We start from the raw sequence: 24,335 nt of genomic DNA on the forward strand, positions 1-24,335 counted from the left end.
ACCATCGTTGAAACAAAATACAGGGACTTGGCCACCAGAATCTCATTCAAAATTTATGGAAGTACTGTCTCAGTTAAGGGGCCTGCCCCAAATCCTGATTGATATAGATCAAGAAAACTGTTAAAAGACAAATGCAAACTCAATTGTGAGAAGGCAGCTGTCTCAAGGACTTTAGACAAAAAAGGACAAGACAGGCTGGTAACCTGAGTACCAAGAGGATTCCAAGAAGGGTTTCTTCAGCAAGGAATGAGGAACACTATGGTTAAAAGGGTCTGGAAAACTGCCCATAAGTAACAGTTCATTGGGCTGGCAGTACGGGACAAGAAAAGGGGTAGAGGAGTAGAATAAAGGAAACAGGAAATCAGCAGAAGTATTAGTGTAAGGAGAGTTGTCCACAGTATTTTAAATTAATTCTCCAAAACAGGGATAAATTCAAAAGCAGAGGAGTGGAAGGAGATAGAAAGAACGATGGAGAAGGTCTAATAGGAAGAAAAAGAATAAACCATATTCATCACTTTACTAGAGACAAGTATTTTCTTCATATGTCTTAAAATGACTACATATTTGTTTTTTAATAGTAATTTTATTAAAGATTACAATTACAATGATAAAAACTAATACAAACTAAAAAAGAAAAGAATAAAAAAAATAGGTGCAGAAAAGAAAAAAAAATAGAAAAAGAATATAGTAAAGAAAAAGAAAAGAAATATATAAAGAACATAATCGTTTATGTTTGACTTCCCCCTTCATCACAAGTATAAACAATTTTAGTGACTTAACTTTAGTAACAGTGCTGAACAAGTGGTACTTTACGACCAGTCCTCAAAGTTCCAGCCTGTCCCAGGGTCTCTGTGGTCACGTGACTGCAGTTTTGGCACTTGGCAAGCAGCTCACACTTAGGATGGTTGCAGCATCCCGCAGTCATATGGTCACAGTTTGCGCTCTTCCCTGCCGTCTTCACACAAACAAAGTCAATGGGGAAGCCAGCAGGGAAGGTCGCAAGTTGATCTGGTAAGTCTCCCCCACCTGGCAGCAGCCACCCCCAGCCCTGCTGTGGTCATGCCACACCTTGCCAGCCACCTGCACACCATTGCACCCCCTCCCCCACCCGGCAGCAGCCACTTACCTGCCTGCTGGTCTGCTTGCAAGCCACCTGGGACTAGCTACTTCCTTCCGACTTTCCCACTGACTTTGGTTGGTAGAAGTCAGGAAGTTGCAAGGAGTTCCTTGCTTAACAAAGAGTGATCCTCACTTAACAACAGCAACATGGACTGCCAGGGTTGTCATCACTAAGCGATGTGGTCACATTATATCTCTCTTTATGACCACATTGCTTAGTGATGGAAATTCCGGTCCAATTACCGTCGTTAACTGAGGACTGCCTGAGCAAAATCATTGAACATTCTTTGCTTAAAGAAATGCAAATAATAAAAATTCAGAATGTTTCAAGGGGAGAAGTGTGTGTGTGTTATAAAGGTTACAATTCATTTTTACTAGAAAATAAGCCTCATTCTATGTAGTAGGATTTCCAGGTGAACATATATAGGACTAGATACTACAGGTTAGTGTGTACTACTAGGGCTGCCAAGTAGAAAACATTGTGCAGCTGCTTCAGCTTCTCCTGCTGAATTCGTTTTTGGAAGACAACATCCTCTTTTAGATTCTGTGAATGATGAAAGTCAGTTGCAGAATAAAAACATTGCCTTCCCTATTCTATTCTTTTATTTTCTTTCTATAGGTGGCATCCCTCCCATGGTGGTCTTACAGTAACTATGGTGGGAATCATACAAGATACTGTGGTTTATTTGGTTTTTGCATAACTGATAATTATATGATGTAATTCACTGTCATCAGAGGTGGTGATAACTATCTGTTTGACTGGTTTTCAACAGAGATGGCTATTAGCTTTGGTAACTGAATACTCCATCTGGGTTAGCCTCCTTTAAACACAAGTTACTGGTGAGCAATAGGGGAAGGTAATTCATCCTGTTTATGCTTCTGGGCTTCTGTGATGCAGACGTTGGACAAGATGGGTGATTGGCTTCATCTAGCAGAGCAGGGCTCTTTTGTTCTTAACGTTTTGTTTATTGTATTATAAGAATTCAGCCAACTGTGTTTATTGAATAAATCATGGTTAAACCATGACTTGTTCCAATGTATGCATATCAGAACATGTGTAGACAGAAGAAATCCCATGTCGTTTGTGAGGAAGTTGACTTTGAACTTGATCTGCGTTGCTTGAGATTGGAGTATGTTTTCCATAAAGAAAATGGGGCTGGTTTGGATAGAGAATGGGATCTGTTCTCTCATCTCTTTTCTTGGAGCTAGTTTGGCAGAAGGAAGCCTGCAGTACAAATATATTATTCTTCCTTAGATTTCTAGAACATCTGTGGTTTGATTGTTTGCATTCAGTATGTCACTTTCCTGGTGGCTGGACTCCTCTGGCAACCTTCTTAGCTTGACTAGTTTTATGGGTCTGAAGTGAAATCCAGATTTTATTGCAGCTTCATTTGTATTCTATGGGTGGACTAGATTTCATATGAGGCTGCATTTTTAAATATATAGACTAGGGAGCACAAAGGGGCTGAATAAATATATATAGAATTGTGCTACTCAAAGTTTGTTGGTTTTTGTTTTGCTTTTTTCCTTCTTGGCAGCCATCTGAAAGTAGTGCTGATTACAATTGATTGCATTACAATCAGCAGAGGAAAGTGTCATTTATTTCCCACCATCCTTTTAATTCAGCATATTGGCAAATTCCAGAGTGGATTAATTTTAACAGTTCCCACTGCAGATGCTGAAAACAGAGCTGCAGGCAGTTACCTAGAATTTCATATGGACAAATAGATTCTGACTGTTCTAAAGAAACAAATCCCAGTTAAAAATCTGCTCCTACCTTGGTTAGCTGTTCACGTTTTAACTATTTAAATTTAACAATTTAACAGTGTTTCTGCCCCAGCATTTCTGCCCTTTCCTAAGCGTGGAGAAGTCAGCAGAGGTCTCTAACTCTTGCCATTTTTTCTTCCCATCACTTTCTCCCCAAGTTACAAGTAAAAACCTGATGTGTTTGCCTACACCAGGCACGCTCCTCTGATAGTCCCTTTGGATTAAATTTCTCTGCATTTTGCAAAAGGAAAAAGTGTGCTGTTATGCCCAGAACATAAAGTCAGACAGGCTAAGTGTACAGAGCAAATAACAGAGGGCAGCGAGTCCAGTATATCCAGACACAGGGCATATCAGATATCTGGTGAGCGGGCACAGAGCAAAATGCTTCTGCTTCTTTCCTCCAGTATACATTATAGATCACCTCCTCAGTGGCTTTTTGCTTAGGGGTGGAGGCTGGCGGGGCGGGGGAGAGCGATGAAGATTCAATGGAATGGAAAGCATTCCTGGTGTCTGGCTTATTTGCAGGCCCCTACCACTTCCAGTTATTAAATGCCAAAACCCGTTATGATTTCAGTTTGCGCAACAGCGGCTTGTAATATCCCAGAGCTCCTCCATAAATAGGTCTGCTTTCCCCCACACCCAGCTAGAAAACAACCACAGGAAGCCAAGGGACGTGCAGCCAGCCAGCCTAACTCTGCTGGCATTACGAGATCTACACCGCAGCACAGATTGCTGGAGGGCCTTTGCGTACCTTTCGTTGTTCACAGTCTACGGCAGAAAACTCAGCTTCCTCTAGGAAGAGGGAAGACAGCAGTATCGTCAATTTCCAAGAGAGATTTGGTCGTACTGTAGCCTTAGCAACGGCAGCCCCTTAGGTGATGCATTCTTGCTTTTTGCGTTCAGCAAACTCAACAGCCACAGGTTTAAGGGGAAACGCAGCCTTTGTTCTCGCTCCCTTGTCTCTTCAAGCTGTTCAAGTATAAACTCTACACTATTAGCTGTCTCTAATAGCTTACACAGTTGGAAGGAAGCCACTTCTGAGTTGCTTTCTCTGCTTCTTTAGTCAAGAAGAAAGTTTCTGGAGCAAAAGTTTTCTTTTTGTTTTTCCTAGTGAAAGTGACCCATGAGTATTGAAGGGAGGAATTGAGCAAAAAGGCTGGATATTAAAAGGCTGCCGTTTTCAATTTGTCTGTAGAAAGGAAGAAGACTGATTTTTGTGATTATTTTCTCCCCATTTATGCTGAATTTTGCAAAAAAGTTTTTGCTTTTGCTTTGGGGGGATTTGCTGCAGAGCTCAAGTATGAAGATCCAGGAACACCCTGTCATTCCTGAAGTCAAATTACAGAGGAACCAAGAAGTAGATGGCCAGGAAGACACCTTTGTATCAGAAGTGCCTCGTCTGGACCTGTCAGCCTTGCGTAGTGGCAACAACTGGGAAGGTAGGATTACTTGTTGGGCATGAATGAGACAACCCTTATTTCAGCAGGAGTGCATATTTTACTTCTCTTTCTGTCTTTCCCTCTTGTTTTTGTGATCTATGACAGTTTTCACCAGCCTGTTACTCCTCAGATGTCTTCAACAGCAGCTCCTCAATCCACAAGTCTGTTGAGTTGCACATCTGAAGAGCACTGGATTGGGGAAAGCTACTCTCTAGAAATTAATGAAGTGTTTCAGTACAGGAACTGAGCTTCTGTTAGAAAAGATGCAGTTGGGTATTCCTTTCAGAAAGATAACTCAGAGAAAAAAAGAAATATTTTTGTCTCTTTACTGTCCTCTTCAGTTGATTGTTAACATTTTGCTGCTTAAAGGTCTCCTGTCTGGCAAACCAGCTAAAAGATACAGCAGTAAATTCCTGGGTCCATCTGTAGGGGGGGAATACTTGTTCAGAATACCTAAGTTCAGATACTATAATACTGTATTGTCTGAGGGAAGAAAGCTTGCTTAAGTTGGTATTTTTGTATTCCTACAGAACTGCCTAATTTTTAAAAATTTCTTCCTGTGTAAAATGTGGTTTACCTAATTAAGAGGGTTCATCACCATTTTTTAAAGATCTTAAATTCATTGGGTACCCAGTGATCTGATTGCTTTTTTTCAGTGTGGTAAGGCAGAGATGTTTAGCATTAGCCGTTGTAACACTGATCATATGTTTGGGTCTATGCACACATACTTCTATTGGCTACTCTGGGAAAGGGGAATAGAATCACTTTCATTTGTTTGCATTATTTTTACAAGGCAAGGAATATAGTATTCGTGTTTTTCTTTCTAGCAAAAGGGCTGTTTTGTTTGCATCCACTAACATGAAATGGCCAAGAACACTTTAAGTCATGCTACTGAAAACAAAGATTAGAAATGCTGGAAGAACGTTTCTACCAATTATCTTTCACATTTTGATTCTTTAGAGGCCCTAGAGTCATCTTTTTTCAAATGGATAAGGACATTTCATTATTGAGTTTTTTGATTTGGGTATTGGGGGTATTCTGGACCAAAGCCTTTTGGAATTGATGCCAAGTTGTGTCTACATGCTATTTTTGTATCAGTCCAGAATTTTAAAGCCGGCTCAGTTATGCTAGCTAATATGCAAACCTGCACCATCAGCTGCTGTGGGTATTCATGATGGAAGATACCAGGTGACATAAATTTATTTTTGCAGTTAGATAATATATTAGATGCTCTTCCCTTATATCTAAAGTATGCCTCATTATATTCCTTCCAGCCATGTTTATTTCCTTATATTTCCTTCATATTCTAATTAGCAATACTCCAAGGAGAGACATTTGGTGGTTATGTTTTCAAAGATAATCTGAATAAAGTTGCACTCTCTCCCTGTGGTTTCAGCTGTCTGGGCTGAAATCAGAACATTTTTCCCCATCTTTCCTACATTTTGGGGTGATTAAAGTTAAGGCTTTCTTTTTTTATGACAATTCTTCAGGAATGCTATCATATCCTCTTTTAGTCTTCTAATAAGTAAATATCTTTTCAAGTCCTTCATTCTGAGGAATTCTAACATTACAGAAGTTGGGAAGTACATGTAAATATTCTTGAAAAAGGTAAAATCAGTACTTAGCCCAAACTACTTGATCTTTTTTCCTCTCTTTTGTATGTTAGCTTTAATTTATGCCAGGTATGGTTTATTTTGTCCTTAAGGCATTTTGTGACACAGATGTCATTTCTGTGTGGTAATATTTAAGATCTTCACAAATTAAATATGCCAAGAGGAGGACTTGTAATCAGTGGCCTAGTTTTCTTAGTGGACTCGAAATCTTTCAGTCATATACATTTGTGTTGTATTGCCTCACGTGCTTCTAAAGTTTTCAACGCTGTCATTACTGACATTTTCTGGAATATTTTGATTGCAAAAGTTAACACTTTAATAACCACCTACACGGCAGTAGATAAGCATGAATAGCAGATGGCATGAACACATGCAATCTAACTTCTTCAGCAGGGTGTTTTTGTTGTTGTCGTTGTTTTGTTCTGTTTTATAGTCATGAGGTATGAAATCCCTTCCATTTTTCTCCGGTTACTTGTTCTTATAAATGAACATCACGTGACAAAACAAAAGAATTACTGTATAAGGGGGTGGGGGGGGTTGTTTTGTTTTTTTTGGTTTTGTTTTGTTTTTTTAAGAAGTTGTAGCGGTGGTGGTGTGGTGGGGCTGCTGCTGCTGCTTGCACACTGCTAGTGTGCCTTCCAGAAAGATCTGTTAGGTTAGTGATCTCAAGAAACAGGGCCTTCTCTGTGATGCTTCAATGCTAGCAAAATACCCATCCATGGGATTTTATTTTCTCTTGGCTGAAGTTAAATGGAACTTAAAGAATATGATGTCCTAGTTCACTTTTAAATCAATAGATCCCCAACTTTATTCTATAAGCTGGAATTTTTTACTGTTGTTTTTATTCTAAATGTGTTATACAGCTGTTTTTAGTGAATGACGTATATCGCATATTCCTATTTAAATACTTACTGTGTTTGCCCCGTGAAGAAGGTGCTTCCTCACAACATAAATATAATAAGGAAAAATAAAATAGCTGGAAGCACAGGGTCAGGTTTGAGTGGAAGAAATGATAATGATGATTTCTTTGGTTTACTTTTGTTGGCATATTTTATAAGAATAAGCAACTAGACATTACCTTGTTGGATCAGATTAAAAAAAAACAAAATCCAATCTGTATGGAACAAACCGACAGATATCTCCAGCAGACTCTGAATCAGCTTTGTGGAATCAGCAATCATTAATGATCTCTACTAAGCATCTGGTACTTGGAGATGAGCTGCTTGAACAGGAAGTTTATGCCATTCGTTAACTTATTTAATCCTTTTTTCAGAGCCATAAACTATTACTCAAATCCGCTACTTTTTAAAGTACTTTTTAAGAATAAATTAATCCAGACCAAATTCTTCCCTGCTTGTGCTGTGACTCTTTGTCGGGGAAGATGTCCACTATCTTTCCTTCACCCTCAATCTTGTCTATTTCCTTCCTTTCCCCAGGAGCCTTGCCTCTCCCTCATGTATGGAGAGAGACAAATGAGGAAGCACTAGGCCTGTAGAATCTTTGAGGCACAATGGTTCTTTGTTTGCGGAATGCCAACTCAAAATCTGGGAAAAAAGTGTTTGCAGTTGAGCATAGAGGGAAGAGCAGATGATAACTATTATGGCAAACTGTTGAGCATCTCCCAAATTTTAATTAATATCCTAATTTTGATAGCCATCTGATTCAGTTCTATTCCTGATGGGTTATTAAAATGCTACACAAGGTTATTGGCAGTAAGTATTTTAGGGTTGCTTAATCCATTCATAAAAATGAAACAATGATACTTTTCTTCAAACCAGGCAATTTGAGGTTGTAAGTAGAGATTTGGACACCTGAGTAGTCTTCTGTCATGGCATGGGGAGCATAACTCCCTGCATTAAAGCAGACCTGGCTGAATCTTTCTCCTTGACATGCTAATTTTTTCATTCGGAAAGTTTTACCCATGGGGCGATATTATCGTGATATAATGGCATGGATCTGGGAAATTTCTACTTATTCCTAGATTTTTCTGAACATGTAGGCCAAAACACCAGCAATCTTACAAGAAAAAGTTGGCAGTCAGTGATTTTGAAGTGAGTTTAGGAATGTAAGGACTGGTAACTGACTTCTGCATGATCAGAACTAAACACTTTAATATGCTTTTCCTACTTCTAAAGCTCTAGGAAGAGCTTTTACGGCAGTTTTTTTTTTTTTTTTTTTAACCCATTTGTTGGGAAATTTTTGCATTCGCCTCCAGAATTCTTATTTAGAATCACAGAGCCACAAATCATAAACCAACTTATCTGGTAGGAGCATGCAAACCAGCTTAGTAAACTATCAACTTGTAAATAATCAGAGTTCTTGTGGGATACAGTGGGAATTATCACAAGATATGACCACTTCTTTCAATTTGTTCCAAAATGTTGTTCACCCTGGCTTCCCATCCTCATTTTGCTACTCTCTCACCTCCCATATAGCCTGTACTTTAAATTTGGTCAATTAAACAAAATGGCAGATTTGAGTTAATTATTGTTTTGTGATGGTAGTTTGAAATTAAGTTCTAGTACCTGTTAAATAAAAATGGGATGAGTTGAATCTGAATAGTTATAGCTTGTAATTTACAAGAACAAATGAGCAATCTCAAAGGGAAGCATGTTGATGGTGGGTAAATACTCTTGCCTGATCATTTGAAAGTAGCCAAAGCTTGGTTACAGATACATTAGTAGAATAGGATTTTATGATGTCACAATGGAAAGAAGAAGGGTTAAACAGAGCATGCTGGGAAGATATGAGTGGGCCTCTGCATAGGGAGGTCTCCATCTTTGAGGGTATAGAAGGACTGATACAAGGCCAAAACTTTAGTGGTCCTAACCATTTGAGGAGTCTTTTAGTATTTCTGTAGATTCTTTAAAAAGTATAATATAAAAATGCTTTATACCGCATATGGTCAAATATGGGCTCTTTGTCTCTCTAGATCTTCTGTCTACCTTTTTCCAAACCATGATATAGGGCATTTTTTATCTGGAGTTTCTGTGGACTGATCCAAGGACTTAATTCATACAAAGGTCTTTGCTGCCACAATTTATGCTTACAATGATTAGAAATCATTATCATAATTATAATTACAAATTATTATAAATTATGCTCCTGTATCAAGCCAGAAACTAAGGGATGATCGTTTTTGAGTTTCTTTACAAAATGCAGTTCCCAACCTTTTCCTTTATGTGGATCATTACATCATCACAGAGGGTTTTTGAGGAGCACCGTATGAGCCAGGAGTCCACATTGTAGCATCTGCAGGCACTATGACATACAAGTCCCCTGATGACATATGCAGAATCCCAAAATAGAAGCATTTTGATTTTTAAAAAAATAAATAGCTAACGTTGCACTAGATTACCAAATCTCATGAGATGTACATATCTGAAATCTAAATAAAGTGTTGGGCAAGAAAACTAAAGCAAAGGAAGAACAAATACTGGAATAGCGGTTTTTGGAAGCGGCTTCAGTTTTAGAATATGCTTTACAAAGCAATAGATTTGGCAGTACTATATTGCAAAGTGGTGAGAACATGCTGTGGGAGAATCCAAAATAGTATTTCCTTCCAGACTCTCTTAAGTCATAGTATATCCCATGGGAATATTCTGTAAGATCATAAGCATTCTTTTACTTCTGAAGGGCAGAAATTTCTGCAGCTATAAAAATGGTTCATGCAAAATGCCTTCCCTTTGGCCAAATACAGTTCTCCCTAGTCTTTGCTGTTTAGAAGCTGGTGTATTCTTAATTCTGAATATGTAGCAAAAGGGTACATAGGTTGTGGGGTGAAATAAATATCATAACCACCAAACTATCTGCAGTCTGTTTGCAGCACTTCCAATTGACCCACTTCTTTGACTTCCAATGTTCCTTGATTTTGCTCAACCTTCTTTAAAACAAATTTTGTCAAATAATTAGTTTTATATAATAGTATATCATAACATTTTTCAAACTTTCTCCCTAAAAGCATAATTGTTTCTTATACCAAATCATTTCTAATTCTACCAAGGATCAAGAATTAACAATTAACAGCCAATTTACATTAATAGATAATAGTAAACAAGGCTATTGGAGTAATATAATATTTTTGGCTTGGAAACTTGCAACTAATGCAAAATTAAGAGCTTAATATGGAACTAATATTATGATAGCTTTCTTGCATTTATTTGCTTCCAATGTGTTTCTGGGCCAATTCAAAATACTGGGTTTGACCTCTGCAGAGTTTAACCTTTGTAACTGATTCAATACCTGCCGTATACTTACCTTAAGATCATCAGTAGAATCTCTTCCTTTAATCTAAATCCAGAGAATGGCTCTGAGAAACAGCTGGTCCTCCAACTTTGGAACACTCTCATTTAGAAAAGTTGTCATCACATCTTTTTAGCGAGAAGCCTTCCTTACTGTTGCTCTCTCAAGCATTTTAGAAGTATGACTTTAGAAATATTTGCCTGAAAGGAAGACTTTAACTTTTCTCCAAGTAATTTATGGCTCAGATGGAAGAGTTATCTTAGAATTGCTGGTATTATGGAAGTCAATGAATATTTTTCCATGTTCTTCACTCCCTATAATATACTGTAGTTGGAGTTCTTGATTACTTGTTTTACATTGTCTTTTGTGCTGTTTTTTGTTTTTCATTATGTTACATCAGTTTGCGTGCTGAATTTTAATTATGATGATTTCTACAGTGTTACAGTTTTTAACCATGTGCAGTAGCCAGAGAATTAGATTTAGAGTCATAGAGTAGTTACAGTCAAACTAAAAACCATTGTAAACCAAGCTCCCAATTGTTGTTCCTCCTGCTTTATTTTCCAGAACCTGTCCCTGCCTTTTCCTCCTGGCAGCGTGATGGCTTAGATTCTGATGAAGCTCGCCTCTCCCCTCAGGCCGGTCGCCTCATTCAGCAGCTTTTGGATGAGAATAGTGACCCAATGCTGTCCCCTCGCTTTTATAGCTATGGGCAAAGTCAGCAGTACTTGGATGACACAGAAGTGCCTCCTTCCCCACCCAATTCTCATTCGTTCATGAGGTAGGTTGGCTGCAGCATTCAGCAAGGTTATTACTTGGGTAGGTCTTTTCCTTTCTTATCAAACTGCTCCAGAATTCCAGTCACCCATTTCTTCCAACTGAGCCCTAAACTCTTTCCCTTCGTGCCCTCTCCATTTTCAGCAGATACTCACCATGATGGGGCTGTTGAATATACTCAGTCTTCAATTCAAAGTTGTCTGGGTTTTAGAAGGGAGGGTGTTCTTGTTGGTTTTATTTTAAAGAACTCCCATGTTTCTTCATATCTTGCTCTATCCCAGATTGTGGAAGGAAAAGAAGGGTGGTTGCACAATTTGGAATGTTTAATTGTATAATTATTACATCCTGCAGGGGAGAAAAGAGGAACTGCAAAAATAAAAAGCTGGGATTTTGTTCAGAGAATGTTTTGCAGGTGATGAGGATTCAAATTATTTCTCCACCGTCATGGAATATTGTATCTCATTTCAAGATTATAGCATTTTATGCTGCTGTCCATGAAAGCTAGGTTTTAAAGGCAAAGAATATAGTTGGTAGCCTTGCAAAATATATTAGATCTTGGAGGATGAATTACTGAATTATTTAATAAAAGTTAGAAAAGGTTTCCTGATGAGTTTCAGTCATACCACTACAGCCGCCATCTTGACTTTTTGTTACCATACCCTCTCACACTTAGTCTCAGTTTTACAGGCACAGAACAGAATGTAACAGTACAGTGATACCATAGGAGGTCAGGGAGGCAAAGACAGGCCATTTGGAATCAAACATCCAGCTTCTACCCAATAAACAGCATTGGTTCTATGTTCTGATTTGTGTCTTGATGCTCATCCTTTCATCCTTTGGTTTTCTATTCAGTCATTATTAAAATATTTTTTCATTGTTCATTTACATGCAAGCAGTGACTTGTTTTGAAATGCTTTGGAAATACCCTTTGTATTTCCAATTAAAGAATTGAGGGGAAATTTGGAAATACCCTTTGTATTTCCAATTAAAGAATTGTGGAGGAGATGTGGAGGGAGTTGTCTTCCTAAGACTGGGAGATTTCTCCAGTCAAAGCAGACGAAGCTGGAGAGCTGAAAAAAATATGCTCCCATGTAAAGGAGAATATGAGAGCAATTTACTTTTTCTGGGAATCCTCTTTTCAGGGGATCCTCTTTTCATATCAATGTATGTGCACAAATTAATTGAACGGTAACTTTCATTACAGGCGAAGAAGTTCTTCTTTGGGATCTTATGAAGATGACAGTGAAGATTTGACACCAGCACAGTTGACTCGCAGGATTCAAGGACTGAAGAAAAAGATCAGGCGGTTTGAAGAAAAATTTGAGGAGGAGAGAAAGTATAGGGTAAGCTGATGGAAACTTTTCCTTCAATCAAACAGAATTTTTCAGATTTACATTTCTTTCCCAGTTACCCAAATGTGATTTACCTGAACATCGCTAGCAGTTGAATTGCTAAACAGCAAATTCATTAAGCTGATAATCTAGCAGAGGAAATGACTGACGAGTTTTTTATTATTAATTTGCTATCTTTTCTTACCCCATTGGGGAAAAAAACTCACTAAGCTGAGCAAATAATGTGTATCTAAGTATAAGATGTATTTTGATCAAGCTGTTAATCTCTTCAGGTGACTTAGAAATTTTATGTGCGATAGATGCTAATTCAATCTACATTCATGTGCAATAGACCTATTCATTTTAGATTTACAGTAGGTTTTAGGGGAGTGCATGAAGCAATGAACTGTCCTTCATTTTTTAAAAACTATTATATACCCTTAAAATGTCACTCAGAAAAGCCAAGAACTTCTTTGTTATATTTAAAAAAAAAAACCACTAGATGGGCAGAAAGTTTTTGGAAATTACCCAATTTCTGCTGGCATGAATAAAAGAAATTGATTATAAGCCTTGATTTCAATTTCTAATGCCTTCATTCACAAAAATCCTTTGTCCCTGTTTGTTTCCTCTTCTGTGGCAGCCCTCTCACAGTGACAAAGCAGCCAATCTAGAGGTGCTGAAATGGACAAATGACCTTGCAAAGTTTAGAAAGCAACTAAAAGGTGAGAATTAATCTGGCGACATGTCCTTGTTTAGACTTTGGACTTATCTGTGTTTTCTTTCTGTTGCTTATCATTAAAAATCCACTTTTCCCTTCCTTGCCCAAAACTAGAGTCAAAACTGAAAATGTCAGAAGAGGATCTGGTTCCTGTGACACGCCAACGTAGCAATACACTCCCCAAAAGTTTTGGCTCTCGGCTGGAGAAGGAGGAAGAGAAACAAGATGTCTCTGATAAATCATCAAAGCCTTCAGTGGAGGCAACTCTGGAATCCATGCAGAAGAAACTTGAAGAGAAAAGGACAGAAGCAAACCGACCTGAGGACATTAAGGTACATTTAAGAGAATAGAAAGAAAAAATAATAATTAAAAAACACACACACAATTTTAACCTCCTCTGTGAAGAGATGTGCATACATAGATGATTGAGATGCAAATTAAAACCTACTAATTTGGAATTATATTAAGGCTGTTCGCAGTATCCCTATGGAGTAATATAAAGTTCTAGTATGAGAAGGTAGATAAAGGATATTGAAGGATATTTCTTTTATATTGCATAATTGTTTGAAATAGCCCCAAGTTAAGTGACTGATCTTAATACATAGGCTTACGCAAAACTGGTACGATCCGAGTGTTTCATTTTTCTCCCAGACTAGCAGCAGTTTGCCAAGAACAGGAAGTTGTTATGGGGTTTTGGACAAAGTCTATTCTTGAAACAGTCTTATTTGGAACACTGTGAATCTTTTTCTGCTCCAGAAGATACATGGAAGAACCACCCCAGAACACTTGGATTCCATTCCAGGAATGGACTGTGCTGTTTTGCACATAATTTGTGACTCAAGCTTTTAGCCTAAATCTTATCAGCTGTAAAAGGTTTAATAGAAATGCTGAATAGAACCTGAAAAGGTTGCTGCAGAAGTCATGGAGTAAAAGGTCACTTGGAAAGTGTACGATAAATATTTGAGAACCACCGTGTCAGTGATTGTACTGCTGTCAATTATTTTGTTAGGGATAGGAGGATAACCTCTGGAAGATCTCTCAGGGCTTTGTTTCCCCAACAGTGAAAATGACCTTGGCTCTATTGTAAATACTGATGTGCTGAAACTGACGTCACTGCTGCACTTACAAATTTCTTTCTGATCTTTAGTATAGTCTCTTGCCTTTTGCTGAACCTGCAGCGAGGAAAAAATAGGGCTAGTATATAAGGTGCTGCTTGAGGACTCTATGTCCTCAAGGCTAGCCTCTGCTATCCTGATCACAAACAATGAAGGGGAAGGGGAAGGGGAAGCATCAGCATTCTGTTGTTCCCAGAAATGTGTCTCAAGCTAGCGCAGTTGTTGAAGGACTGTCAGATATGCCTAGTTAGTCCAGAACAGCACTATTAAATTGCTAGCTTAGTTTTAGAAGTGGTCTTCAAAGACAGGTCTACATGCAGTAATCTATGCAGAAGTTTTGGTTGCTATGATTCCCAGCTATTGTGTGTTTTCATTTTTTGTAGCATATGAGTTTTATCTATTTTTATGGTAAGCCATCCCAAGTCACATATGTGAGATGGGCAGCAATATACATTGATTAAATAAATAAATGGATAACTGATTTTCTACTCAGTCGATGTTGTGGATCATCCACCCGTCTAAGCTAATGGAAGGCGTTTCATGCCAGTGAGACCATTAAAGCTAAATAACTGGAGATCCGGAACTGGTTTTTCAAAGGGAGCGTGGTCCTTCTGGAAAACGTGAACATCACAATATCACAATCCAGAGCAAAAGAGACCAAAACATCTCATGAGTTATTAAGCCTTGTTTATTGACTTTTATGCACTTCTCTTGCCAAACCCCAATTCATTACTTGACATTGCAGCATTCTAAAGTTTGTATCTCAGTTTGAGCGGTAGTTCCTCAACCTCTCCTTCTGGAATCAACCATCCAACATTAATATTATTAAAGTGGCTCCCACTCTAAAAGCAGACATCTCTCAAGGAAGCAATCAAAATCTAGTAGTGTAGGAAACTGCCAATATATCAAGGAGAATTAGCAAGGCAGCATCTTGCAAGTCCAAGTCTCAGGGCCATCCTCACATATTGTTTCTTTCAGAACAGCTAAAATATTCTTACAAGAGATTTATCATTTCTTATCACTGACCCACCCAATGAACCCTTTTCTTGGTCTGCTTCATGAATGTCCTAGCCAAGAGGCCACACTTTCTGAAAAACTTTGTTCGCATCCTTAGACCTAAAAAATAATAATAAATTCCACCAATAAAACCAATCCAGGCAGAATTCCAGGCCTATTGAACAATACATTGATTAACTGCATTTGATTTATTAGCTGCCTCAATGGGAGAAGCAACTCTAGGCAATGTGCAGAGATAAACGAACAATTTAAAACAGGCTCAAGATAGCCAACAATTAGCAAATAAAGAACACCAGGATGGGGAAATGCAGCACGAGCCACATACTGTATACATGCTGTTCCTCACCCTTTTTTCTTTGCTTCTCATACCCAGGATATGACTCGAGATGACATAGCAGCAGAGAAAGTGGCCCTTCAGAAAGCCCTCCTGTATTATGAAAGCATCCATGGAAGACCAGTAAGTACAGTAATTTTTGTATCAAGCAGGCTCAGTATTTAGATGAGTGCAGCTGTCCAGCTGGTAAATGTGAGAAATGTGTTAAAATGTATGCGGAAAAGCAGCAAGACAGAGATGATGACGACTGGCTAGATATTATTCTGTAATCCCTGTTTATCCATCTTTAGTTGCCAACTTCTTCTGTGGCCATGGAGTGGAGACCTGTCTCTCTCTGCAATTGTTGCAAGTGTTTTCTCGTGACTTCCTGATGATGTGTCTGTGTCTCTGTGTGTGACACAGTTAATAGTGCTGTGTAGTGCTTCATATTTGAAGGCACAGAGATGCTTCAGAGTACACAGGTGCATGAACATAGTCCCTGTTTGCAACTTCTTAAAGCAGCTGCATCTTCTCCAGGACAAGATGCAGCTCCTTTAAGAAATTACAAACAGGGGCTTTGTTCACACCCCTGTGTGCTTTGCAGCATCTTGTTGCCTATGAATCCAAACTTCACACAATAATGGTGTCTCCAAAATGCAATGAAATACTTATCCCCCTTTTGGGTGTTTTTCTGTTTAGAAGATGTTTTGGCTTATTATAAAAATGATTGTGTGGCTCTTATGAATACTTCCAAAAGAAGCGCCCCTAAGAACTACCAGTCAAAGGAATGGTGCAACTACCCTGCCTTTTTCTTCTTCTGATGCACACATGAATGAACACCACACATGACAAAATGAATGGAAGATGACATGGATGACATTCATATGAAGACAGCACACATTTTGTCATTTGAGCTTCATCTGGAAACCTATAAGCCTGTGAATCTATTTAATATGTATAATTTCATACCTTAAAATCAAGGTACAGAATTATATATATTATACCTTAGAATATGTATAAGGTATATGTGATAGGTATGTAATCATGCCTTAATCATGTGTATTTCTTAAACTCAAACACTGGTAATCTGACTTTTACAGAGTTAAATTTGGAGCAATTAATCAGTTTAACAAATGGAAAATCCTAATACTTTATAAGCACCTCAACTTTTACCATACATTTTTTATACACTTATCGTACAATACCCCCTCTCCTAATTAATTTAATGTAACCAAGTATGAATTTACCACTTGATAAATACATTTATTGTGCCAGGCCATTGCAATGCCACTTAGACTGCTTAAATTTTCTTACAAAAAGGCTTCCAGATTACCATTACATTATGAGTTCCTGGCCTTCTGTTCTCTCTGCTCCTGGTCTGCATGTTATTTGCCAGCGTTTCAACCTTTCTGGAATAAACTCTTGATTAAAACTGAGAACACTGAGATCCACTTAATACCATATGCTTTGGAAGTAAATTATATATCCACATAGCATATTCACCTACCTTCCTTCTTAAGATTTTATATTTATTTCATCTAGGATTGTACCACTGATTTGGCATGCAAAGAAACCCATTTGGGGAGGTGAACAGAACTTCATTAGTGGTTGTTTTCTAGACAACAGTGACTTTTACTTTCCATTCACCATTCAAATTAGCCTTTTTTACCTGTTTTATTTTTGTTTTCATTTACACTTCTGTTGTGTCTGAAGTATGTGCTATCCAGTTTATTTATGTATTAATGTTTTGTTCTTTCTTGGAAATAGTGATTCACAGTCCCTGCTAAAGGAAACTATATAATTATTGCTGTTAATTCCCCCAGTATTGAGAAATAAGTGGTTCCAAATAACTGGATATGTCTCCTTTATCTTGATTGACAAACCTGGTTTTTAAGTTGATGATAAAAGTGATAAAGGTAATCACTGCAAAGCATTTAGATAAAAAGGGAGTCAGGATCAGGCCTTGAACTTGAACCATGAGAGATAACAAGGTGTTTCTGTTTTAAGGGAGCGCTAGATAAAAATTAAACAGTTTAAAACTGCAGATCTGAATGATAAAAGTTGCCATTTTAACTGACAATTATGATGATGATAATAAATACCTGAATTTAAGGTATAACTATAATGGTATGTGGGAAAGACCTTGGGAGATGGGGTGAAGAGATGCTGCCTAGGTGAACAGTCAGATAAGAGAGGGCATAACCCACAGCTGCATAATGGGTCGAGAAAGAAGCTCAGAATGGACCCTCCCTAGTTCTTGGGCTGTAAAGGAGACGGAAATTTGTTCTTTCTGAATTCCAAGACTCTGTTAATGTAGCTTTACAGTAGAATTAGCTTATCTGGTTGTGTTTCCTGTCTGATCTACCTGGTAAGGCTGACAATAACAATCTATATTGTTGCAGTTTTTTGATACATAGAGTAAATTCCACTTTGGATATCATGCATATGTAGATCTTACTTTTCTTGATAGGGTAGTATGGACTAATTTGTGAGGGTTGGGACAAAGAATTACATACCCAGACAGTAGAGGTTAAGGGGTCTGGTGAAATAATAGGGAAGAGAGGGCCCTAAGAGCTATTACCAGTGCCATGATGTTTGTGTTGTAGAATTTCATTCCTTGTCAGTAGCACCTGTGCCCAGCCCCACCTTCATAAGGGGATAGTAGGAGGAAGGTTATCCTTCTTTTTCACAAGAGATTCAATAGAAAACAGAGTCCATGCTGCAAAAATGTGGATGATCACTAGATGTAACGAGTTCTCTTTGCTGAAATCTGACAACTTCCAAGACTTTTGCAGCCCAGATATGATAGCCTTAGCAAAACCTACCACCAGCATCAACATTCAAGCGATTTTCTTCTTTTCAGGTAACAAAACATGAACGGCAAACGATGAAACCCCTCTATGACAGATACCGCTTGGTGAAACAGATCCTCTCAAGGGCAAACTGTATTCCCATTATTGTGAGTGTGAACCTAATGTTTTGACTATTCCACTTGAATTTTCTTAGTGAGAAGGGCAAGAAAGAACACGTCAACTGTGCTGACCACTTTGCTGCTTGCAATCCATATCCCCTGTGTAGTAACAGCCAGATAAATATATCTATACTGTCTCCAACACAAAATGTGAAAAGAAATACAGGTCTCCTGGCAGTTAGTTCAGGTCAGTCTTGGCAGCAGCATTTCCCAATAAGGATTCTGTTCTAGTGACTGGATGGGATGAGATCTGGTTTCCTCAGGGTTGTTCCCCGTATTATGGCAAGCCCAGGTTTCTTCTACATGTGAGCCCTGAAATATCAGAAGATGTCTATCCTGCATGTCCCATTGCATTCTACAGTTCCATTCATTTTTGCAAGGTCTTAAGGACCTGAAAGTTCCTAATTGGGAAAAATCTTAAAGCTCTATTTTAATATTCTCAATATCTAGGACAGAAATCCCCAGCACTGTAAGCTGGGGGCACATTTGGAATTTTGAAAGCATAAAAAGAGTGCCAGAAGGGATGTCAAGATCTCTTTCCATAGAGCAAACTAGTAAGATTGCTCCCCACCATCAATTCTTGTCTCTATTTTTTTTGTTTTTTTTCCTGGGCAGGAGAGAATACTTCCAAATAAAGTTTCCCCAAAACAACACATTGTTTTTCCTTAGAATGCCTCTAAGAACTACAGCATATGCTGAAGGAAGGGCCTTTGCTTTGCAATGTGCTGGATTTCAATTTATTGTTGATTTCATTAGAAACATTTAAAAATGAGAGATAGGAAAATCTAGGATGAATTCCTCAGCCTAGAATCATAGAATTAGAAGGGCCCATTTAGGTTCCTGAGTACAACCTCTGTCCAATGCAAGAACCCAAATTAAAGGATTCCAGACAGTTGGCTGTCTAGCCTCCACCACTCCTCTGGTAATTGGTTCTACTATTAAACTATTCTTACTTTAGAAAGCTTTTTAAAGCTTCAACTGGAATCTCCTTTCCTGTAATTTAAATCCATTGTTTGGGATCCTGCACTCTGAAATGAAAAAAAAAAAGGTCTGTGTGACATCCTTTCAGGTATTTGAAGAATTCCTATCCTCCTTCCATATCTACTCAAGGCTAAAGAAGCCAGCTGCTTCAATCTCTTTTCATAAATCTTTGTTTATAGTGCCCTGAACATTTTTGTTACCCTTCTCTGAACCTGTTTCAATTTCTTGGAGCCTTGAACATCAGCTTCTCAGAACTGGTAACAGAACTCAATTTTTAGCAAAGCGAAATAGAAGAGAATGATTGCTTCCTGTCGTTAGGAAATTACATATCTTTGGATGCACTTTAAAATTGCATTTTTCTTTTTTGCTGCCATGTTACACCGCTAGCTCCTATTTAGTTTGCAATCCCACTTTAACCATTTGCATTTTCCTCTTGTTTAACATCCCCATGCTGTTCCATTAGAAAGAGGCCCTATTGTTAGAGAAGTCCCTGGGAATCCTTGGAGCTCCTGCGGCATCCGAGCCTCCAAACTTAAGCTTGTTTACTTGTCTGTGTCATTTTGCCATGAGATGGTTGTGTACTGTAGGAATGGCTTTCTATGGTATAACACATGAAGAGCACGATGGGAGAACATTTTCTGTTCTGCGTTGAATGGCCTAGAATAATAATACCATGCTATGATGTTGATCTGGGAATTAATGTCCTGCAGGGTGTGGGGAGAAAATAAAATGGAAAAAGAAGGGGTTGTAACATAACCTGCTTGAATATCTATTTACAGGGTTCCCCCTCTAGCAAGCGGAGAAGTCCTTTGCTACAGCCAATAATTGAAGGAGAAACTGCTTCCTTCTTCAAAGAGATAAAGGTGAAACCAAAAACTGACCCTTCACCCCCCTCCCACACGAATTCATTTGTTCCATTTACATCAGTTCTTCGCTTCCATTGTGGGTGATGATGATGCTCTTCCTCCATTTCCATGTTTCCAGGAAACAAAATCAGTAACTGGTTTTGTCTCCCTTGGTTTGTCCACATTCTGATTACTGCTTTTACAACTTAGTAACAGTTTTGTACCTTTGTTCCTGAGCTTCTAGAATCACCCCACCTATGGAAGCTGGAGACCAATTAATACTGTTTGCTTTGGAAACTTATTTTATTCAGTGATGTGCTGTAATTTTACTTTTTCCCCAGAATTTTAATCTGTGTTACAGATTAATTTCTGCATGAAAATCAAGACTGAATTTGGCCCATGTAAATTTTGTCCAGAAGAGTGTGTTGAGGGTTCTAATATCTTTTTTTTAATCTTCATGCTTTTGTTAGTTGACTCACTACCAGTGAAATAAATATACCTCTTTGCATTTTAGTCTAACTGCATTTGCCCACTGCAAAGGGGCATATCTGGCAATAAGGTAGTAAAAATTGGCTTGTTGTCCTCTCCCTCCCCCATTTTGGGAGGGGTGGGGCTGATGCAGCCCAATATGCCTCCTGATACAAAACAGCCAATGTAATGTGAGAGGTACTTGGCATAACAACCAAGATTTGTGAGTTTCAGGAACAAAAGCCCTTCCAGCTCATATGTCAAACATTCAGTAGTTGGTAACAGGAGCTTGATCAGCAGCAGAATTGTTGCTTTGCTCACACAAGGTCTTAGATTTATCTTCAGTGAAAAGGATTAAAACCAACAAAAGTAACCGAAGTCCTAAGACAGCCACTACTAGTCAGGTAGACCATCCTTCTCCAACATGGGTGTCCTCCAGATCTGGGTCCTTCAGAATTTTCCACAGTGACCATACTGGCTGCAGACTAACAAGAATTAAAATCTGTCCAACTGGGGCAGTGTTTCTCAACCTTAGGAACTAGAAGATGTATGGATTTCAATTCCCAGAATTCCCCAGGCAGCATGGCTGGCTGGGGAATTCTGAGAGTTGAAGTTCACACATCTTAAAGTTCCCAAGGTTGAGAAACACTGAACTAGAGAGTGTCTAGATTGGGAAGACTGGAATAAGCAATGCCAGTCTAGGTGAATAAATCCTAATTCATTAAAACACTTCCTGTGTTCAAGGTCTCCTATATGCTATTTAGGGATGACAACATCTGCCTTCCTTACAGCATTGTTCAGTTCCTAGAAATGTATTCTTTGACAATTAAATGTGGCCACAATATGAATACTAGGTTCAAATAACCCAAACTGAAGGTATATTTTTGGTGCTGTCTAAATACTGTGGTCTTTTCACTTGCTGGATGCCAGCTGGCAAAAAGGAAACAAAGCATTAGTGCATCCTTTGGGATGGAAGAAAAGTCTTGGCAACATTACTGTGCATTACTGCAATTAGAAGAAAAGCAGGATTCTCCCACTAACTAGAGAACTGCTCACAGTGGGAGCCTCCCACGTTGCCTTTAAAAGTTCAGTCACAACACATGAGAACCTCAGCTGACTGAAGTTAGGAATGTGAAGTTCTGTTGCTGCATTTCCCCCATTTGCTAAGTTTTCAGGGGAAAAAGTCAGGCACACAGTTTTTCTGCTGCAGCACACTGGTAAGAGTTCACTCTAAATAGGAAGCAGTGGGTCAGATAGAGTCATTAGACTCCTTTTCTGTGTGACCTCCAGTCCTCTCCAAAATTCATTGATGTGATTTCAAGCATTTTAAGATGAAAAATCTGAAAACGGTGGCACAAACCAAAAATTCTTCAACCTCTTTGCAGTCAGCCTGGGGGAAGGAAAAAACAACCGAAAATCCTAGCTCCACTCATCTCTGTGCTATGACTACACTCATTTTGCATTATTGCCCTTCCGTTGGAAGCCTCTGGCAATGAAAAGGTTAATTAAAGGATGTTCCACCTCTAATAAAGGATGTACGTTAAAACTCCCTTAATACTGGTGGCTAAAAGCCATGCTGAACCATCAGCATTTAACAATGCTTTAATTCAGCCTTTTCCAATTTGGTGTTCCAGCAGATTCTGGAATGCTTAAGTTGGGGAAGATTGCTTTTTAAGAGACAAAAAATATCCTTTTAGGATAAGTAATAAGATTTTTCAAGTACTATTTTTCAAGTCAGTATGTGCTGCACTGGATGACAGAGAGGTCTTTTTATATAGTTGCAGCTTCATTTCTTCAGCTTTGCCTCTGTTTAATCATGCAGAACAACTTACCAAATGGCCTCCATACGGGGCTACTAGCTTCTTTGCAAATCTTAGCCATGCTAGTTGTATATTTAAGTGTGCCAGTTTTCTGCTTAGTTCAGACAGTCCAGGCCAGGGTTCCTCAACCTCAGCAACTTTAAGATGTGTGGACTCAACTCCCAGAATTCCCCAGCCAGCATGGCTGGCTGGGGAATTCTGGGAGTTGAAGTCCACCCGTCTTAAAGTTGCTGAGGTTGAGGAACCCTGGTCTAGGCTATTCAGAAAGCAAGCTAAAGAAGCATTCACAGGGTAACCGTGACACATAGTCTAGTCTTTCCTATGTTAAGCTTGAAAGTATTTGGTCTGTCTATTTTTTTTTTAATGCTAACTATTTTCACAATGTTTCCATATTGGAGGCTAATAACCATTGAAATCAAAATCTCTCCACAGGAGGAAGAGGGTGGATCTGAGGATGACAGCAGTGTGAAACCAGATTTCACAGTCACAATAAAATCTGACTTTGGTGTAAGAAGTTTTTTGGACCAACTAGAAGATGATGCTGATGGCTTCATTTCTCCAGTGGACGATAGGATTCCTTCAAGAAGCAGCCAGGACATGGGACTGTCAAACCTTCATGCTGCTTCTATGTATGTCAGGTTTCTAGTAATCAACTTTGTGTTCTGGGTATAGATTTTTTTTTTTTTTAGTTTGGCCAAGATGTTACTAAATGTTCACAGTGAAAGCTGAAATGTGATGAAATTCCTGCAATTTATTCGCCAGTTAGCTAAAGCTTCCATTTCAGTTTTACCTTGAGAGGGAGTGGACAGTGTCCTTGTGGAAGGCCCTACCCTCACATCTTGTGCAAGGGGCAGAATCGATGAAAACTCTGAAATACTTATTTAACATTGTTACATGCCTTGGACAAGTGGCCATTGAATTAGTTAAACTCCTTGAGGTCAGCCTGCTTCCTATTCAGAGTAGGCTCTTATCAGTGCTGTGGAGTCCTTGGAATTCTCTGAGTTTGGTTGTTTTTCTTGCAGACATTTAATTACATCTTAGCAGTGCATTGCAGCAAGAAGATTGAATGCCTGCATTTTCCCCTGAAAGCCAATGTTGCAACAGCTGAGCTGAGCTGAGCTGAGCTGAGCTGAATTTGAATTGAATTGAATTGAATTGAATTGAATTGAATTGAATTGAATTTCAAGTCAACTAAATGGATTTTAATTTAGTTTTAGTCTTCAGTTAATTGTTTGTTTTTCGTCAACTAAGACTAACTTTGGTGAATCCAATGAGTTCAGGTAACTCAACAGGCACTTACTGAGTTAGCTGAATTGTGATTCTGAATTGCGATTTGAATTGTGGAGTTAGTTGAATTCTGACATTGAGGCTTGTGCTACCAAAGCCTCAAATTCCACACGCTTCAATATGACAGTTTAATAATACAATATTACAATTGTACAATAGACTTAAAATATAAAGTACTTTGCTACATTATTCTCAGAAGTACACTACGGAAGACTAGAAATTTTATTTCTTAAAGTAATCAAGACTCTTAGTTGTTTTCTGATAAACACAATACATGGGAGAAATGTATCGTCTGCTTTGTTTTCATGCCTGCTGGGCTTTTTTATCTTTTTAATATTGGGCTGCCTGTTTTTATTTAATTTTGTAGGCCAGAACTTGTAGAACAGCTTCAAGAAGTCAGGGAAGATAAAAAGAGGATCAGAAAAAAATTGAGAGATTTTGAAGACAATTTTTTCCGACAAAATGGAAGGTAACTGCCACCTCTTCCCCCCATCCCTTCACAAATTAGTGTTGCA

At 38.5% G+C, this 24,335-nt stretch overlaps 1 protein-coding gene across 6 annotated transcripts in view; it reads left to right on the forward strand.

The window, feature by feature from the left end:
- Window positions 1-24,335, forward strand: part of FAM13A (family with sequence similarity 13 member A) — a 131,298-nt gene that overhangs the window by 101,660 nt on the left and 5,303 nt on the right. For all 6 annotated transcript variants that reach the window (XM_088133064.1, XM_088133065.1, XM_007427390.4 and 3 more), the window contains 10 exons: window positions 4,178-4,325; window positions 10,745-10,958; window positions 12,159-12,297; window positions 12,926-13,007; window positions 13,118-13,335; window positions 15,509-15,592; window positions 18,312-18,407; window positions 20,180-20,263; window positions 22,966-23,162; window positions 24,188-24,289. In XM_088133064.1, coding sequence (XP_087989190.1) covers window positions 4,178-4,325; window positions 10,745-10,958; window positions 12,159-12,297; window positions 12,926-13,007; window positions 13,118-13,335; window positions 15,509-15,592; window positions 18,312-18,407; window positions 20,180-20,263; window positions 22,966-23,162; window positions 24,188-24,289 — 1,364 coding nt within the window. The remainder of the gene's footprint in view (window positions 1-4,177; window positions 4,326-10,744; window positions 10,959-12,158; window positions 12,298-12,925; window positions 13,008-13,117; window positions 13,336-15,508; window positions 15,593-18,311; window positions 18,408-20,179; window positions 20,264-22,965; window positions 23,163-24,187; window positions 24,290-24,335) is intronic.

Source organism: Python bivittatus, unplaced genomic scaffold (assembly GCF_059951505.1).
Source record: "Python bivittatus isolate LINGU-HERP-01145 unplaced genomic scaffold, Pbiv_v1 ctg000070_np1212, whole genome shotgun sequence".
NCBI classification, from domain to species: domain Eukaryota; kingdom Metazoa; phylum Chordata; class Lepidosauria; order Squamata; family Pythonidae; genus Python; species Python bivittatus.